At 40.5% G+C, this 20,522-nt stretch overlaps 1 protein-coding gene across 1 annotated transcript; it reads right to left on the bottom strand.

Annotated features, from left to right (window-relative positions):
- Window positions 1-3,732: 3,732 nt before the first annotated feature.
- ARSI (arylsulfatase family member I) lies at window positions 3,733-11,282 on the bottom strand. Its single transcript, XM_070933873.1, has 2 exons — window positions 10,960-11,282; window positions 3,733-5,131 (listed from the first exon to the last, which is right to left on the bottom strand). Exons 1-2 carry the CDS (start codon window positions 11,280-11,282, stop codon window positions 3,733-3,735), a joined length of 1,722 nt encoding a protein of 573 aa, XP_070789974.1.
- Window positions 11,283-20,522: the final 9,240 nt, after the last annotated feature.

The raw sequence follows: 20,522 nt of genomic DNA, 5'->3' as shown, positions 1-20,522 counted from the left end.
TACTGGGACTATCCAAAAGAATAAGGTAATGCTGTGTGTTAATTCAGCACTGAATTAGCAGTCAGCTCTATCCATTCTTTGTTCTTTCTGGTTTGGAAAACTGACCTACTTCATGGGCAAACAGGGACAATTCTTTAGAAATGCCTCTGAAGTGATAAATTAGACTCATTGTACGTTAGCCACTTCTAAGAAACAATTGCAACTCTCCTTCTCCTTCTCCTCCTTCTCCTTAACCCATGAATACGTTAAGCCATCATTCTGGGAGAACCATAAGTAGCCCTATGGTGCAAATTACACTTTGTTCAGAAGGCACAAACAGATCTCCAGGATACTATGAAAAGGAGTACATTGTATACTTGGGTAGTCTAAGCCCTGCCAACTGTCACAGATTTTAGTGACATGAAAAAAAAAGAGCCTCACACAGCTCATCAATGAGTTGACAAATCCTAAAAGGGTTCATTCTCTAGGGACAAAAATAACATTTTTTTTAAAATTCACAGCAGGGCTTTCGCCCACACACACTGTACCAACTAAAACCTGTAGATAGAAAAATGTAAAACGCATTATGTAAGTGTAAATAAAATCAAGCTCCTATGGTTAACTGATTTTAGAGCTGTTTGCCCTCTTTTTGGATAGCATCCTCTTTGGTGGTATACATACGGGAACTGTTTCCACAAAACACCAAAAGGAAATTATGTGATCCAGGCAACCATTGTCACTTTGCAGGAACATTTCAGGGGCTTCCTACCAACCAGAGATATCATCCTCTTCTTAGTCAGGCTGGAAAGTCAACACCACTCTAATTTAAGATCAGCATTTCACTGCTCATCAGAATGTGTCTACATGAGCCTGCGTACAATCCTTCAGCTTCTCTGCCCCAAGGAAGCCCCAGGCAGGCAACACTGCCTATAGCTTTTAGAAGGGAGAATCACTAGTCCAGAAAAGAGAAGAGAAATAGAGTTTAGCACCAGGCTCTGGAAATGTATTCTCTTTAAAAGCAACTTTCACAAGCTTACTCCTGTGTTTGGCAAGGTGGACAGGAAGAGAGGAAGAAAAAAATGTATATAGTTCAAGGCAAATGCATAATGGATCTTAGAAAATTCAAACTAGTATCTTGCTCCTGCAGTGACCCAACAAATACCCATGGAAATCCTTCAAGCATCACCAAACTCTCATATTCCCTGTCAATTGGTATTCAAAGACACATGCTGCCTTAGAGACTCAGAGTAATGTATAATCTTTAGGGCTGAGCAATCTTTGAAAGTGACTCAGAAGAAGCGTTTTGGACCATGTGAAAGCACAACACCTCTCTGCGATGCTTCAAAGTAGTTCCTCTTGCCCAAGACCTCTGCATGAGCCTTAAAAAAGGTACAACTTCTTTAAGGAGTTGATTCATTCAAATGAATATTTTAAGGAGGCCAAACTTTTTTTTTCAGACTTGCCTAAGATCCAAATATCCTAATTTTTCCAGATTGCTAAATTCTTTTTTTTTTTTTAGATCAGAAGCTTTATAAACAAGCAAGTGTTAACATAACTAAAATATAAGATGGCCAAAAAAATTCTGCTGGAAAGACCAGCAATCAACTTCATTCAGTCTCTGTGTCCCTCAGGGGCCAGCCAGATGCCACTGGAAATTTCTAGAACATTCATCTTTATCTTCAACACTGTGTTTTATGGTTTGAATATGAAGATTTAATTTCACAATCATAACCTAAAATATCAAGATGGTAGACAGTTTCTGCCTTTTAGGATCAACCATCCACACTATGGGAACAGCTGTTAAGAAATATGTTCCCCAATAGCACTTGGCAGAATAGCCCTGAAGACCTTGGAAAAGATATTCAGATGCTCTGATGTATCTACACCTACAAAGATGAGAATAATCCATTCAATTCTCTGTCACAATCTATGGAAGCAAAAGTTGTATTTTGAAGAAGCAGGATGGGAAGAGTATTGACCCTTTTAAAGTTTGGTGTTGGAGAAGACTCCAGAGAATATACTTTAAGGCAGCCAAGAAAACAAACAAATGGCTTGATGAACAAATCAATCCAAAGTTCCCACTTGGAGCTCAAAGGATCCTACTTTGGACACATTATGTGAAGACTTAATTCTCTGAAAAGGCTCTGATGCTGGGAAAGGTGATAAGAAAGAGAAGAAGAGAATGACTGTATGCACCAATGGAAGACTTGAAGGACCACATTAGGGATAGCAATAGCACTTAGACTTACAGTATATACCGCTTCACAGCACTTTATAGCCCTCTCTAAGCGGTTTAAAGAGTTAGCATATTGCCCCCAACAATCTGGGTCCTCATTTTACTGACCTCTGAAGGATGGAAGGCTGAATCAACCTTGAGCCAGTAAGAATCCAGCTGCTGGCAGTTGGCAGAATTAGCCTGCAATACTGCATTCTAACCACTGTGCCACCACAGCTCATTAGAGATGATAGATCATCAATGATCATCAATAATCATCAATGAAAATTTATGTATGTGATTGCTAAGAGCTAAACACTGGCCCAATAGAACATCCCCAAACCATGCATTAATCACCATGATTAACTCGCATTAATAGATAAAATGGACTGGTTTTTTTCTTTAAAAAAAACATAAACATAAATTCAGCCAATAATCATCACATTTGTAAACATTAATTCTACCATTATGAAGAAATTCAAGCATCTGCTCCCCAAACAGTAAGATTTTAACTATTTGTGAGCTAATCATGAGTATTTGCATAGTTTATTTTACATAAAAATTGACGTATGGAAGCAACTTGCAATTACTCTTCTGTATTTGAATAGATCTATAGATGAACAAGAGCTCATCTGCAGTACACTCAAAATTGCAGGAAAGAAAATCTGCATAGTGAAAAAAAAATTATATAAGAGCAGTCATTCAGTGGAAGTAAACAGATCTGTCAATCAATGTAAAAATTCAGCTCTTATCTACTCCTTCTGCATATATAAGACTATGCTCTTAGCTCAAGCAACACTCACACAGCCTTTAGTGATGCCCCTGCCCACGTATACAAGATGTTTGGCTTTATGCATATTCAGGGGGTGGGGGGAAATTGCACCACACCAGATCTGCATTTTAACTCTGATAAAAATAATTGTCCCAGCCAGGTCTTCTGTATCTACACCCACAGGCACTAAAGTGATCAGAAGGAGGCAACTACAGTCTCCAGGGAGAGAAAAATCCACAATCGCTTTCTGAGAGCAAAAACATTATATAAGATCATTTATGGTCAGCATTCCATGAGTCAATAGCAAATACAGAACAATTTCATCCTTAAGCGATTCTTTCCCTGGGTAAAGAACAATTTCATCTTTGGTTAAAGAATGAGAATGTATATCCTTCCCACTAGTTCCTGAGTGGGATAGTTTAGGTATCTTTGCTGCAATCTTCTAGAATGACTAATAACACATTGAGTACCATCTCGTGTCATAACATTTAAAAGGAAGACACTATGTCAAATAGCGGTTGCAAAATCTGCCCATATTCAGAATCAGCAATATTGGTGCTGAAATTGGGGGAAAGACCAAGTGGGATGGCTAGGCAGACTTGGTTATCCCTACCTCACAATAGGGGAAGAAGAGATGATAGTCCATCTCACTTCACTCCAAGTTGAACAGAAAGGAGAATACTCTACTGCTCTCTCCCCCTACTTCCATTTTTTGGAACAGCTCTCTTCCAATATGACTTTTGGCAAGAACCCAGCCTGTCCCATCTCAGATGCGGTTTGACATCATTCTGGTGTTCAACTTTTTGAAGAAGGAGCGTAGCTTACAGATCTTGCACTTCTTTTTCCTCTTTTTGTTTTTTGGCTTTCCGTGCCCTACTTCCCATCTTTCATCCTCTTCTGTGGCCCAAGGTCCCCAGGCGCCACCATTGAAGTCAGGGTGAGCTCGTGGGTTTTCTGCAGGATATCTGACAGGGATGGCAGTCTGGTTGTAATTAACTAGCCTAAAAAGCAGAGCCCTGACCACATCAGGACGCTGATCTGACAGATCATAGCGCTCGTATGGATCGGCTGTAATGTTGAAAAGCCAGACAGACTGCCGCATCCCGTCTGTCAGGCGCTCTAAGTTCCACCAACTCCCCGGGAAATTGGTTAGAGTCTGTGGTGGGATCCAGTCACTGTAGCCAGGATCTCCAGTAAGAAGTTTCCAGTCTCCCACCCGTAAAGAGGCCTGTACTGCTGTGTTCCAGATGCCAAAGCCATTCTCTAAAGAGCCATATTTGGCATGATTATACAAAGGGTCAATGTTGTGCAGGATTTCAGTGCGGGGTGACTCTTTGTCCTCGCTGATAGCTGGCCACACATTATAGCCATCCAAGCCATCTGCTTCAGACACATTGCCCCCAGCTAAAGTTACTAAGGTTGGGTACCAGTCAGTTATGTGGATGAGTGCCCTGCTGGTCCTTCGCTTGCGTTTAATCAGTGGACTGTGGACAAATCCAATGCCACGCACTCCTCCCTCCCAATATGTTCCTTTGCGGCCTCGCAACGGCCAGTTGCTTCCCCCAGAGAATGTCTGCCCTCCATTATCTGTAGAGAAAACAATAATACTGTTGTCATAGTAGCCGTATTTCTTCAAGGTCCAGGTGATATTCTTCACAGCTTCATCCATGCATGTGACCATGGCAGCATATTTGCGGCGGGCAACGTTGCCCATGGAGCGATAGCGATAGATGTATTCCTTCGGGGACTGCAAAGGGGTATGTACTGCCTGGAATGCTATGTAGATGAAGAGAGGCTTCTTGGGGTTGTGGGTTGCCAAAATTTTTCTGACTCGCTGGGTGTAAAGGAACGTGGAATACTTGCCACTTTGTTCCCAGGCTACATTTTCCCCATCATGAAGGTCATACCCACATATTCCTGGCCCGTCACAGTTGTCGTATGTATAATAATCCACATTTCCTGTCAGTGAGCCCAGGAAGGTATCAAAGCCCCTGCGTGTTGGCAAGCATTCTTTACGATAAAAACCTAAGTGCCATTTGCCAACCATGTGGGTAGAGTAGCCGGCTTCCTGCAGCTTCTGTGGGAGAGTGACCTGGTTTAGAGGCAAGCAATTTGGCTGTCGGGGACGGATGATTGAGTGCTGAAGACCTGTATGGATCTGGTACCTAGAAAGAGAGAGAGAGAGACAAAGAAAGCAAAGATATCATCTTAAATTGCAATATCTCTATCCCCCTGTGAACCTACATTGTGTGCCTGAAAAGTAGGTTTCTCTGACAGAACATTACTTCTACCTGGATTCCTTCTAAAAGCTGCGTAGCATGGTTTCAAAGAGTCCAAGCTGTAAGCAGACACAATATAATAGTTATCTATTTCCAGGATCACTGGTATACATTCATGCAGCATAAATACATTTTTGTTTTTTATAGTAATTTTATTAAACACTACAGTTAAAAAGCTTTAAACTTTAAAAAGAATAGAAAATAGTGCAGAAAAGAAAAATAGAAAGAAAAGTAAAAATGAAAAATAAGAACATAGTAAATACACACACACACACACACACACATATGGACATCACAAGTATACACAATTTTAGTAACTTATCACCTTCTTTTAAAATACAAAATGATCCCTTTTTCCCATATCTCATTTCTTATCTACAAAAAAAATCCTTAAGGTCTTGTCATTTCAGTCCTGATATGGTCCATTCAAGGTTACCAGAAACAATAACATATATGTTTTAACCTTGATCAAATAAACTAACTTTATATTCCTTTTAATTTTAAAATCCCAATCTTTAATCCTTTTAAAATAATGTGCTAAAATTTTATTTCTTTTCCATTTTTTTCTCTCCCTCCCTCCCCACAAAATTCTTCAAAGCTTTAATAAGTCTCTTTTGTAAATCCAATATAGGAAAGTTATCCAGGTCACCTTTTTTGTTGTTTATTAGGGAGTTATTTGTATGTTCCTTTTAAATGTAAAGGTAAAAGTTTTCCCTATCCACTTGTGTCCAAGTCTAGGTGGCGATGCTCATCTCTGTTTCTTAGACAAGGGAGCCAGCATTGTCCTAAGATATTTCCACGGTCATATGGTCAGGATGAATGTATGCCAAGGTGAATGGGATGCTGCTACCTTCTCACCTTTTTATCTTAAAAGGTGAGAAGGTAGCATGCTTTCAAACTGCTAAATTAGCTGGAGCTGGGGCAAATAACAGAAGCTCAAATCTTCTCCTTGTCCAAAGGAATTATGAAGAGCCAGTTCTTCATTCCACTGTGGTTGTGGGCTCCTTTTCTAATGGAACTATAACCAACCACCAAGTTTGCCCTTTCTTCTCTGGAAATCTCCAAAATACACATATTTTTAAAGGATGCATAGAATATTGCTAAATTCCAATGTTTTTTGGGACTACCTTAGGCCCTATTACTTTTTCATTTATTTCTTCATATTTGCTCACCACTCCTATTTCCACCTCCTTGTTAGTTTTTACTTCAAACTGAAGAGTTTAACCACGTGCTGAGATCCAAGCCAGAGATGGTAAAAGTAACAGGAGCAAATAATGGAACGAAAACAAAGATCAGTCCATTATATAATACTTTCTGGATGATTTTGCTGTAAGTATATATCAGTGGTGAAATGCAAAACTACTGGTTCTGTGGATGTGGCTTGATGGGGTTAATATGACTGGGTGCGCATGGCCAACTTTTTTTTTTTTACTTTTAAAAGCATTTTTTCTACAACCTCTTTGGCCAGAGAGGTTGTTAAAAAAATGCTTTTAAAAGCCTCTGACGATCAGGCAACTCAGCTGGGATCACCAAAGACTTTTAAAGGCATTTTTTTTCCTACAACCTCTTCGGCCGACCCCACCGTACCTCGTCCAGCCCCCTCTCCCCGCCCCCCACCCCCCACTGTAACCATCTGACAGGCTAAGTTGCTGATCTGTAAGGACCACCCGCCCAGGTCCATTCTTCACAGAATAACCCTCCTCCCTCCTGAAACCCCTTAAAATACGTATAATATTATACGTTTGTTCAGTACTATTTGGACGATCGCTGAACAAATGGACGTAAGTCAAGGACCATCTTTATCTGTAGCTATGACTGATCCATTATGTATAGCACAAAGCCCAGTGAGTTTTACATGTCATGTAATTAATTTGATATCATAAATTCTGCATAATGCAATCTTTTTTTCCTTCCAGATGAGAATAATTAGATATGTTTTGGATAGCAAGCAAAAAAACTCAGCATAAGCTTGTTATGAGGCAACACACCGAGGAGAACAGCATCTTTACAGTCTATCGCCTCTGCCACCACTAATGTAGGGAAAGCATATTAAAACCTTCAACAGTGCTGATACTCTGTCTTACTGCAAATTAGGTAGCATCTGCCAGAAAGGCTCTTTGCATCAATACTTCTGACAAATTCAGAATCACAATCAACACTATCTAGAAAGTCAAAAGTTAAAATTTGAATGGTTTTTGTTTTTAAGATTTATAATGATTCATATTTAAATACAGATGTTGCAGGTAGTCCTCGACTTACAACCACAAAAGAGCCCAAACCTTCTGTTGCAAAGTGAGAAGATGTTAAGTGAATTTTACCCCATTTTACAACCTTTCTTACCATAGTTGTTAAATGAATCACTGCAGTTGTTAAATGAATCTGGCTTCCCCATTAATTTTGCTAGTCAGAATATTGCAAAAAGCGATCACATGACCCCGAGACAATGCAACCGTCATAAATATGATTCAATTGCCAAGCATCTGAATGTTGACCATGTGACCATGGGGATGCTACAATGGTCATAACTATGAAAAACGGTCATAATTCACTTTTTTCAGTGCCATTGTAACTTTGAATGGTCTCTAAATGTATTATTGTAAATCATCCTCATCTGGTGACTACCATTGGGACTGGCAACTTGGTCATCATGTGAAATGGTCACTAAGAGAAACCATGACTGTGCTTATGATCTTATTTCTCCTTTCCTTTGCTTTACAGACCTGCAAAGGTTATAAATGAAAAGATGGGTCTTTAAGGTGTTTTTTCATCACTGTCATAACTACAATTGGTTGCTAAACAAGGCAGTCACTAAGCTGCATTGATCTCTATCCACAAGGGATCGATTCAGCAGGAATTAATGTTTCATATAGACATGCTTTGTTTTCTGAAAACTTTTATTTATCATCTTCAAAGCACTTAGTCCTTTTAAAACTGAGGCAAATGGGGGCAAAATCTCTAGAATTTGCTGCAAGGGAAGGAATGCCTTTTTTTAAAAAAAAAAGTTGGACTGGGCAACCCATAGAGTGAAATCACATTCATAGCTGCCCAGAAATGAAGCCCAAAGGGCTTATTCACAGATAAATGGTACAGGATTGCAGATTTAATTATGTCCCTGAAACCCACTGTAACATTTATTTTGGAAGTCATTTTATTTAATGTTGTGCCATAGTAGGAAAATGTTAGGATGTTATAGAACACCTTAAATACTTCCAGTTTTGTTATGGAATAAACGATGGGATAGGGCCTCCGGCTAGTTAGGTTCCAATGCTCAGAAATCTGAGTCTTCCATAATCTTCATTGGTACTCTATATCTATTACTTTCCCTCCAGTTCAAAATATTTATGGAAGAAATCCACATACTTTTGCTTCACTTTTAATTGTATATCTCGTGATATGCATGCAGGTAATGGCACTCTGAAATTGGATACAAAAGTAAATGAAGATAGTTTAGCTAGCCACAAAGCAGATGTCTACTTTTCTAGAAATGCCAAAGGAAAAGACATTAGGAAAAGTCAAAGATTCCGCAGTAAGTCTTTTCTAACCACCCAATAATTCTCCAATCCCCAAACTTTTTTTTTCTCTTTCTCGGGAATAATTGCAATTGGCTCTGAATCTGTCCCTCTGCCCCATCCCAACACACACACACACACACACACACACACACACACACACACACCACATACACTGTTTATTTGGAATGCGTAGCTGTGGGAAATTAAGTGTGTTTTATGTCTGACAGATGCTTGGATGATGAAAATAAGGCAAGTTTCTTTGATTTCTGGCTCATGGACAGCAGAGCAAGCCACTGAAAATCTGGCAAAACATAAAGATCTGTGCAATACAGAGTTTCCACCCAGAATGTTCATTTTGGTGTTTGGCGAATATGTAGGACTGGACTGTAGGACTATTGGTATGTTAACTGTAGCAGCAAAGTGAAGAACACAGTTCATGCGAAGTTTGGGCAGAAATTTTCATGATATCCTCTCTGTCTGATGGGCTTCAGTTTGCTAAGGAGAAATAGATTATTCTGGGTTTTAGGAAGCAAGATGTCTTTCTTCCCCCTTTCTTCCCCCTATATGGTACATCCTATATTTTACATGCCAAGGATACTTCCTAGGCTGAATTCCCCAGGTTCAAGAAATACAGTGGGAAAACCTCCTTCACGAAATCTGTAAATGGACTTCTGGTCAATGTTGCCAGTACTGGACCAATAGAGTAACTCAAAAGAAAACTTTTGCATATGTTTTAACTAACTTTTCAGCGGCTTATGTAGTCCAATGTTATTATCATGGATCCGTATATTGTTAATCCCAAAACAGACCATTTCTTTAAAAGGGATGTTAAATTGCCTTCACTGCTAATAAAGTAAATGAATTTCTTGTTTTAATGTTAGCGACTCAAGAGCCTTGGTGGCGCAGCAGACTAAAGTGCTATTAAGTAGCACCAGCTGCCTGCAATTACTGCAAGTTCAAATCTCACCAGGCTCAAGGTTGACTCAGCCTTCCATCCTTTCGAGATAGGTAAAATGAGGACCCAGATTGTGGGGGCAATAAGCTGACTTTGTATAAAAAAGAACACCGCTTGGGGGCGGGGCGAAAGCCCTACTAAGCAGGTATATACAAAAATATGAAGGCTATTGCCTTTGTAAGCCGCCCTGAGTCTCCGGAGAAAGGGCAGCATATAAATTGAACCAATAAATAAATAAATAAATAAATAAATAAATAAATAAATAAATAAATAAATAAATAAATAAATAAATAAATAAATAAATAAATAAATAAATAAATAAATTTGAGAGGCTTTGATGAAATCCCACTGATTCTCTAAACGCTGCTGTTTCTGTCCTCATCATAATCCATTCTATAACTTCATTTTAATTGTATATACAATTTTGTACATACAAACTTGTAAATACAAGTTTTAATAGTACGTGGAGTGAATCTTAATGGTAACCAGGTAAGGGAGATCAGTAATACTATTTCCATATAAATAAGGAGCAAACAATGTAACTTTTTTTTCAAGATAAACTGGCTTCTCTCTGAAGGGAAAGTTGTTTGAACTGAAAAGTGGTGCCCATCCTTTGGGTAACACTGTCTGTACACCAGTACGGTTACGTTTTAAAAGCCTAATCCTATGAAATACAGCCAATATTATTACTCATCATTATGCCTCAGGATTCCTGTTTGCACACCAAACACCGTTGTGATTGAACATACTAATGCAGTGAAATCCATTTGCCTTTTTTTTTACTCATTCTTACTCATTCTTATGCCTCATCCCTACTGTCTGCACATTAATTTTGCTCCGCTTTAAACTTCTACTGCAGTAAAAACCCAACTAACCTTATCGCCCTCCAAAAAGGCTCGCAAATATCCCGCTCTTTAACACTTTCATTTTGAATCCTGAGAAACCACATTATCTCTTTAAAATAGCGTGGGGGAGGGAGGGGATTCGCTTTTCTCAATCTGGTTATCCATTCTGTCCCTCTTTTTTATTTATTTATTTATTTATTTGAACGGAACTTAAAGAAGTTTATTCAGGGGGGACGCCTTGGCTGAAGTTCACGGGGCTTCCTTCGGGCTTCCTCTCCAGCACCCACGGGGGGGGGGGCTTCCTTTTCCCTTTGGCGCCTGGGAGTTGCTTCTCCCGTCCAGTTCCCCCCGTGGACCGGGTGGACCGAGTGGCGTGAAAGCGGCGCTTCTGCCCCTCCTTACCTTCCCGTGATAAGCTGACTCCTGGAAGGCGTGCAGATGGGCTGGATGTAATAATTCTCCAGCTTAACCCCTTCGGCAGCCAACCTGTCCAGCGTCGGAGTCTGGATGTCCGAGCCGTGGTAGCCCACATCGTGATAGCCCTGGTCGTCGGTCAGAATGAAAACGATGTGGGGAGGCCTGGAGAAAGCAGGCGGGAGGCGAGGTTTCCCCGCCGGGTCCCCCGAAACCTCAGCCACCAGACCGGGCTTCATCCAGTCCCAGGATAAGTAGCCGAAGCTCAGCAGGCTGACCAGGGAGAAGCCAGTCAGGGCATAGACGGCCATGCTGGGCCGAGTCCCTAAGCCTAGACGAGAGGCGCCTAAGATGCCGGCATCTCCCGCCAATGGGGGAAATCTCGCCCGGACGCTCGTCTCGGCCAGCGGAGCTCCCCTCGCTCAAGCCGAGCGGAAAAAGCGGCCGAGCTAGTTAAAATCGCCCGCGGGAAACGCCTTCAGGGATGGGATTCGTAGCTGCGGCTCGATTCCGGAGCAGAGGCTGCGGCGTCGGGGGAGAGGAGAAAAGGGAGAGGGAGAGGCGGCATTCCCGCCAAGTTTTGCGGACTGTCAGCGCGAGACCTTTTGCCCAAGTCTAAAAACTTTTCCCGAAACTCGCGCCCAAGTTCAGCTCCATCGCCGCCGAGTCCCCTCCTCTCTGCTGGGCGGCGGGACTGGGCTTCCCTTTCTTTACGCCCCGTCCCGACGGAAAGTCTGGGCCAGGAGCGGCTGTCATGTTGCCTCACCCCCTTCCTCGGTGGCTTCCCTTCCCCACCACGTTTCTTCTTCGGATCCCCCCCCCTCGCCCCGCCCGCCCCGTCCTCCAAGTATGTCAAACTTCCACCCCACCCACCCCAATCCCGGATGCTTGTTTGGAAATATAGGGGCAACGCAGCCAGGGAGAAAAGCCCCCTTTGGAGGGAAACCGAAGGGGAAAAAATGTGAGAAGTTGAACAACATCTGCCCGGGGGAACCCCGCCAGGTTCTGGAGGGAGTCAGAAAAACTCCGCTCCTCTCATTGATTCCCAGGGAACCGGCCGGCGAGTTCTCCGCCGCTTCCTGGGTCCTAAAACGAGTTCGGTACCCGTCACTCCAGTCCAGTAAATCCAGGCGTCAGTTCTTCAGCTTGTAAAAAAGTAGTGGGGTCTCCTCCTAGCCAAATTTGGATTCCCCCTGACTCTATGAATACGCCGCCGTCTGATCCAATTGTATGGGAAGTGTTATAGAAGTGATTTGCCACCCGCCACCCCTTTTTTCCCAGGGTCTTCCCAGTCTGATTTGGGAAGCATCCTGGACATAGATTGTTTCAACTCCTAACCACAACCCCTCAAAACGACGCTATAGAGCACTGCACACCAGAACAACTAGACACAAAAGCAGTTTTTTCACTCTGCTAAACAAATAATTCCCTCAACACTGTCAAACTATTTACTAAGTCTGCACTACTATTAATCTTTTCATCGTTCCCACCATCCATCTCCTTCCACTTATGACTCTATGACTGTAACTTTGTTGCTTGTATCCTTACAATTTATATTGTTTCCTAGTATGATTTGATTGCTTATTTGTATCCTATGACTATTATTATTATTATTATTATTTATTAAATTTCTATACCGCCCTTCTCCAAATAGGACTCAGGGCGGTGCACAGCCAAGATAAAAACAAAGCATACAAAATTTAAGAACAATATTAAAATAATTAAATGTTTTGGCCGAAATTAAGATAACCCAATTTAAAATCAATTTAAAATTTAACTCAGGCCATTAAGTGTTGTACCTTATGATTCTTAACGAATGTATCTTTTCTTTTTATGTACACTGAAAGCATATGGACCAAAGACAAATTCCTTGTGTGTCCAATCACACTTGGCCAATAAAGAATTCTATTGTATTGTATTGTATTGTATTGTATTGTATTGTATTGTATTGTATTGTATTGTGTTGTATTTCAAATCCTAGGCTTCCTTGGTGGGAGGTCGATCCAACTTCTGACTATAACTAGCCCTGATAAATCCAGATTAGGTATTCTAATCAATTGGGTGGCTATAGCAAATTTAATAAATTGAACAGAATTGAATATACCCGTATGCAAAAAAAAAAAAAAAAAAAAAAATCACCTGGCAAGCCTCCATCAGTTAGGGTGACCTTATCTGGGCTGCTAAAATCAATCAATACATGGCATCAGATACTCTTGACCCACCTGCATCATGTAAAGTGGCCCATGGAATGTCTCCAAGTTTCCAGGTCAGACACACACAGAGATTTCTTCTTCTCCTGCCATCCTTTCCATTACCAGAGAGCTAAACAGTGGCTGGGATGACACAAGCTTACCACCATGATTTAGTAAATTAACATAATGTTCAGACATTGCCCTTAAAACCTTTTTTTTTTTTCAGTTAGCCGGGCTGTCCTGATTTTATGGTGGGTTTTTAAAATTTGAAATTGGTTTTGAATTGAAATGTTTTAAATTATGGGCCAAACTTTATTTAATTATTTTAAATCTATTTTAACTTTTGTGTACAAATGTTTTACTTTGGCTGTTCACCGCCCTGAGTCTGAAAGGAGAAGGGCGGTATAGAAATCTGAAAAATAAAATAAATAAACATATAACCTATGAGATCTATAATTGGGGACTGCCGGTGGTCCGTGAGAGCATTGTAGAGACCTAAGTGCAGGCACCAAAATATTAACGCTCAATTTATTGAGAGAGTGCCAGTTGATTCTATTTTATTTTATTATTTTATTATTGATTTTGGTTTTGACACCTAAGGCTAAAGGCAGTAATTGGTTCAACGATCTTACCAGTTGTCAGTTATGTGAGGTTTTAAAGCTGACAACTGGCAGAATTACAAGGATATTCTGCAAACAAGAGAGATATGGTAGACTTTAAAAAATTTAAATGATGCTGTAATATATCTTTGTAACAGAAACTACCATATCAGGAACTTCTGTATCCATCTAAAATATGATAAAACAGATTTGTTTTATAAATCAGATTTGTTTTATTTGTTCTATGCAGGTTGTTCTTCAGCCAGTATGATTGGGGTATTCTAGGATATGGAATTTTGGGATTCTTCTGGTTGATCATTTATATTGGAATAGATAAAAAAGTCACTGTTGATTTTGATAGTTTCTTTTCTTCCCAGGCTTCCCAGGTTCCCCAGGCTTCTGCATCATCAAACTTTCTCCTGGGTTGCTGAATGGATCCAGACACGGAGAGAACATTTTATGGGAATGTTTCCTGATCTTTTCCTAGCTTATGTTCCAAAAATTGGTGCTCCGAAGAGCTTTAGGTTGTTCTCTGCTTTCAGAGCAGATTTCCCTCTACATGTTTTGGGCTATGGTTTCCAGACAGCATGGGTTATGCCATATTAATTAGGAATTGTTTTTTAAAGAATTTTATTAAGGTTATCGTAACATAAAATACAAATGTAAATAAAGATGACAGGGAAATAAGGAAGGGGGGAAAGGAGGGAGAAAGAAGTGTAGGTTCGGGGGGGAATCAAATTCTAACTTTTTTCAGCTCAGTAAAGTACAAAATAAAACTACAACTTTAACTTTTTACTAACTTAACAAATACTAGCCATGTCTATAACAACAAACTGTATTAAACAGCAAAACCCAATGCAAATGTGTATTCATTACAGGTAGTCCTCAGCTTACAACCATATCTGAGCCCAAAATTTAAGTTGTTAAGTGAGAAATTTGTTAAGGGAGTTTTGTGACTTTTCTTGCCACATTTGTTGAGTGAATCACTGCAGTTGTTAAATTAGTAACACCGTTGTTAAGTGAACCTGGCTTTCCCATTGACTTTGCTTGTCAGAAGGTCACAAAAGGTAATCACGTCACTCTGCACATGACTCTGCAACCATTATAAATACGAGCCAGTTGTTAAAGTCTGAGTTTTGATCACATGAATCTTTTGCCACACTTGAAAAAATTTGGGGAGCTGATGGCTACAGGTAGGCGGGGGTCACAGTACACATGTAGATACAGATGTGGTTTGGGAAAGAGATTTGTGGATTTCCCCCACACACACACACACACTCCTTACCCTTGGCATACCTATTTGAGGGCATATATTATAACTTCTCAAGTTCCCCATTTCAGGATAGCCAGAGGAACCCACAAAGAGAATGAGCTTGATGAAGCACTAAGGCAGAGGTCTTCAAACTTGGCAGCTTTAAGACTTGTGGATTTCAACTCCCAGAATTCTCCAGCCAGTCCACAAGTCTTAAAGCTGCCAAGTTTGAGGATCCCTGCCCTAAGGCTTTAGGCCTGACTGCCTGAAACCTTGGACAGCTGCTGCCAAAAGAGGAATTAGAGGGCTCCCCCCACCCCCCACCGTCCATATCAGCCAGCCATCAGGACTTGTCATCCAGATCTCTGGAAAGCACGAAGCTGTCTATTCCAGACATCATTAATAGACAGCATGTCTGCCTGTCTGCATAAGACTGTTCAAGATGCCTTACTGTCCTTTTTATAAGCATGTATCCATGCCCTTCCTCTCCTCCCCAGCCAAAGCCAGTTAACTTTATTTTTTTCTAATCGTTGTGAAATTAGTGCTTTATCTTCTCTTAACCTATATGTATAAGTTCACCCGGTTGAGGCAGCATGGGCTGGAACCTGCTCAGCTCATACTGACTACTGTGGGTTGCTGCAGGCATACCCAGACTCTGCTCTCTGGTGACTGCCGATTTCCCTCCACAGCTATGTTTATTTGCGCTGTTGGATTGATGTGACACCAGCAGCACCAATATTATTGGAGGATGCAGTAGACCAGAACCTCTCTAAAGCAACCTGCCTGTCAGTCAGGATATTTCTACACAGTTCGGGCAGACAGGCAACACCAAGCCGCTCTTATATTTAAAGGTTCTGACAGATGACTATCACTTCCTCCCCTAGCCTCAGTCCTCATTAGCAATTGGTAAATGTTTTTCCTATTGGCAGGGAAATTGGCCAATTCCTGCTTTAACATAGCCTGCCCTGAACTGCTAGGGCAGCACCACTCAATGGCTTCATTTGAGAGGGAGGGAGGGAGTCCAAGTTAGGTAGACAGGGAAAATAAAGTGCACTAAACTGCCTACATTAGATGGGCTAGGTTCAGGGGTGAAATCCAGCAGGTTCTGACAAATTCTGGAGAATCAGTAGCAGACATTTTGACCAGTTTGGAGAACTGGTAGTGGAAATTTTGAGTAGTTCAGAGAACCAGCAAATACCATCTCTGGCTGGCCCCAGAGTGGGGTAGGAATGGGATTTTGCAGTATCCTTCCCCCAGGAGTGGGGAGAGAATGGGAATTTTGCAGTATCCTTCCCCCAGGAGTGGGAAGGGAATGGGGATTTTGCAGTATCCTTCCCCTGGGGTGGGGAGGGAATGGAGATTTTGCAGTATCCTTCCCCTGCCACGCCCACCAAGCCACACCCACAGAACCGATGGTAAAAAAAATTGGATTTCACCACTGGCCAGGTTCTTCTCTTTCTTTACTAATTTCCAGGAATAACTAACAGGTCTGAATAGAGGAGTAAAAGCTAATGTCATGACAACTGAAATACAAATGAAGTGCCTTTTTACATGGAATATTTCCTGGAGATTGGCAGAACATAATGAACTAAAACATGGTTAGCCATTTTGTGCTTCCATGTTGTATGATACAGAAGCAGTTCGTTTGACTGGGCTTTAGTTTAACGTGTGGCAGAAACGCATGCAGCTGAATTCAATGAGTTACGATCTGGATAATTAAGGGATTACATATGGTGTGGACACACCTGTTGAAAAGCCTCAAAGCAGTAGGGGAAAGAGAGGCCCTACCAGAAACTTGACAGTCTCTAAGGCACAACCTTTCTGCTTTGCTGCTAGAAATCACCTGCCCATTATAGTAAAATCAATTAGAAAAAGGCAGCAGATAGACAAACCGCAATATAATGTGGGGTGTTATTATAAACACTTGCCACTCAAAAAATGCTGTACAAACTCCCCTACTTAAAACAAAACGAGACAAATTTAGTCTGCTTAACTGCATCAGTAAGTTGAATCACAGGGCAGCAAAGCGATGCATAAACATACCAAATGCCATTATTGGATTAGGGTAATACATCACACAAGAGGAAAATCCTGTTTTAAACAATCGGTCTCAAAAGACTGTCGTGTTCTGAAGTTTTTCCATCCATGTTGAAGAGATTATAATCTTTTCCATTAACCTCACTTTCAGGCAGTCTGCAAATCACAGTGAAGACATAAGGGAAACTTCTGACTCTGCACTAACTTACTTTGAGTTAGATAAATCTCTTCCCAAGCAGAAAAGGCGTGTGGAGTGTGTACCTGGAAGTTAAAATGAAAGTGCTAGAAGAAGAAAAAATCAGAAGATGTGGAGAGACCTGGCCCATAGAATTGCCCAGGGGTGACCTCAACTGAATGGATAACATCATCATCATAGTAATCAAGACCTCTAAGTACATCTTTAGGTTAAGACCAGCACCCTGAAACACATCTGGAAACCATCTGGTGTCTGGCAGAAATAATAAACTCAGGCATAAAGTGCGCCAAGTGCTGTGTGGTGATTAGCTGCTTGAGAGTTTAGCTTTCAACAACTGAATCTTCAAGGATAATCCCATAAAGTTTTTTTCTCTGGGATGAAGAGTTCGTGAGATGGAGTTCATGAGAAAAACTGTTGGGAAGTAAAGAGTACAGTAAAGAGCATTGAACTTGCTGAACAGACTGGGCTGTAGATCAAATAAATAGTCAAATATTATGATCAATGATGAGGGATGCCTGGAGCTGCAATTCAGCAACAGTTATAGCTGGTCATTTGGGTTTGAAGAAGACACACTGTTGTGCACAGAGGTGGACACAGAGGTGGCTCTGCAGTCCCAGTCTGGAAGCCCAGATTCTAGCACAATGGGGGGCACTGGAAGTCCAATGTTGTAATAACTGTGGTGTTGTTCTGTGACACCATTCACGGTTTTCTATTAGTTTTTGACAGCACCTTCGTAGCTGGTGGAGGCAACATCTATAGCGATAAATGTTCTTCGCCATTGCTCTTGCTCTTACACCACATTGGCAGTGCTGTCCCAGAGTAAAAACAATTGGCTTGAAGTTGGGTTGTACATGTCTATGGTTACAATTGCAGTCACTCGTACTTTGGGTCATGTATGCATACGAGCAGTGGTGGGATTCAAATAATTTAACAACCGGTTCTGTGCCTTAATGATTTCTTCCAACAATCAGTTCACCAACCTGCTCAGAAAGTTAACAACCGGTTCTCCTGAAGTGGTGCAAACTGGCTGAATCCCACCACTGCATACGAGTCCACCATTCAAGTTTAAAAAGTGAAAATAATAATTAATATATTTCATTTTCATTTCATTTTCATTTTATTAGATTTCTATACCGCCCTACTCCCGAAGGACTCAGGGCGGTGCACAGCCAAACAATAAAAACACATACAATACAAAATTTAAAAAATAGAATAAAATCAAATTAAATAATTAAATTAAATTAAATAATTAAATTAAATTAAATAATTAAATAATTAAATAATTAAATTAAATTAAAATTTAATTAATTATTTAATTAAATTAAATAATTAAATAATTTCCATCATCCATTGTCTATAGATACATATATCACTGTCTATAGATACATATCCTGGTCTTTTAACTGTTATCATATATAAATGGTAGCAATGGTGATAATACATAATTATAAAAGTAATAGATTAGTTCTGGCATTCCCAGATACTTCAGGTAGCAGACAATGGGGAAAAAATTGAATCCCCAGAAAAATAACTGAAATTTCCTTTCATGAGGAAAAAAATGAAAAATAGAGTTATACCTGTACAGGGAACCTACAGGGTGGAATGGTTGAATCTGATTCTCAGAGATCATCTTTTGAAAGAAGCATATTATTTCAAGACAGTCAAAACAGGATTTAAAGTACCATTTAAAATGATGGTACTGCCTATTTTATTGAAAAGGCTTAATATGTATAAAATGCTCTCCAATGGGAAGGGATAAAATGACAGAAATGGTGCAAATGCTGCCCCTTTTCTTTGTGTAACCTGATGCAATCCTTTAGCCCAGAATGTACAAAATGCAACAAATAGTATTCTAGGGCAGCACCTAGAAATCTGTACATTGACAACTGCAAACTGCAATCTGTCAATTGCAAAAGATCTGCACATATACTATGTCGATACATGATGACATCCTAGGTTTTTGGGAAGAAGTCAATGCGTATTAGGACCAACACCAACTAAAGAGCTGGCGGCTGTGACTTCACATTGTTGTTATCAGATAATAATATTAAATTGTTAAATTTAATACAGTATTAAATTTATAGGCGACCTGACTCCAGCTCTGGATGGCTGCAAATACCCATGATGTCCCCATCTTCTAAATAAATACTAAAAATCACTTGTAGTTTTTTTCATAGCTGGAAGTAGAAGGAGGGAGACAGCTGAAACAAATATATAACCAGGATGATATATTATTATTATTATTATTATTATTATTATTATTATTATTATTATTATTATTATTATTATTATTATTATTCACAGCAAATGAGATGACCATGCTGGATTTCATATCCCAAATCATTAGTCGAACACTTCCCAAGCGTTTAGGACTGCGTGATGTATTGGCGGATCCCAGTAAGGTGGCCTTCTGCAGCTGACCAATGGTGATCTTGTCAGCGCCAATTGTTTTTAAGTGCTTGCCTAGATCCTTAGGCACAGCAGTGCTGAGTACCACTGGAACCACCTGCACTGGTTTATGCCAGAGTCTCTGCAGTTCGATTCTCAAGTCCTGATATCTGGTGACTTTTTCAAGTTGTTTCTCATTGATTCTGCTGTCACCAGGTATGGCAATGTCGACGATCCACACTTTTTTCTTCTCCACGATCATGATATCCGGGGTATTGTGTTCCAAAACTTTGTCAGTCTGTATTCGGAAGTCCCACAGTAGTTTTGCATACTCATTTTCAACTACTTTTCAAGGCTTATGATCCCACCAGTTCTTTGCTATAGGCAGATGGTAGTTGTGACACAAGTTCCAGTGGACCATCTGAGTGACTGTGTTATGACGTTGTTTGTAGTCAGTCTGAGCTATTGTCTTGCAACCTCTCAGTATATGATCAATGGTTTCATCCGCTTCTTTGCAGAGTCTGCAGCATTATTATTATTATTTATTGGTTAATCTTTAGTGAGATTCACAGCCTTTGAGGCTGGTTAATAGCTCAGCAGCTCGAGTCCTAACCAAGGACCTAGGAACTGTTAAGGTATCGTCGGAGGATGTAAGCTGTTCCGAGTAAGGTGGTTTTTTGTAGAGTCAAAATGTTCAAGTCCGGCAAATTTAGGATTTCTAAATAGCGGGATAGCCCTTTGGGTATTGCTCCGAGGGCTCCAATTACAATCGGGACAACACACGATTTCTTTTTCCACAGTCGCTCAACTTCAATTTGTAAGTCCCGGTACTTTGTGATTTTTTCTTGCTGCTTATCTTCAATTCGTGCATCACCAGGTATTGCAAT

Source organism: Pituophis catenifer, unplaced genomic scaffold (assembly GCF_029215685.1).
Source record: "Pituophis catenifer annectens isolate HBS135680 unplaced genomic scaffold, rPitCat1.0.hap2 SCAF_2, whole genome shotgun sequence".
Taxonomy (NCBI): domain Eukaryota; kingdom Metazoa; phylum Chordata; class Lepidosauria; order Squamata; family Colubridae; genus Pituophis; species Pituophis catenifer.
The sequence above is the reverse complement of the archived record's forward strand: the minus strand, read 5'-3'. Positions and strand labels throughout refer to the sequence as shown.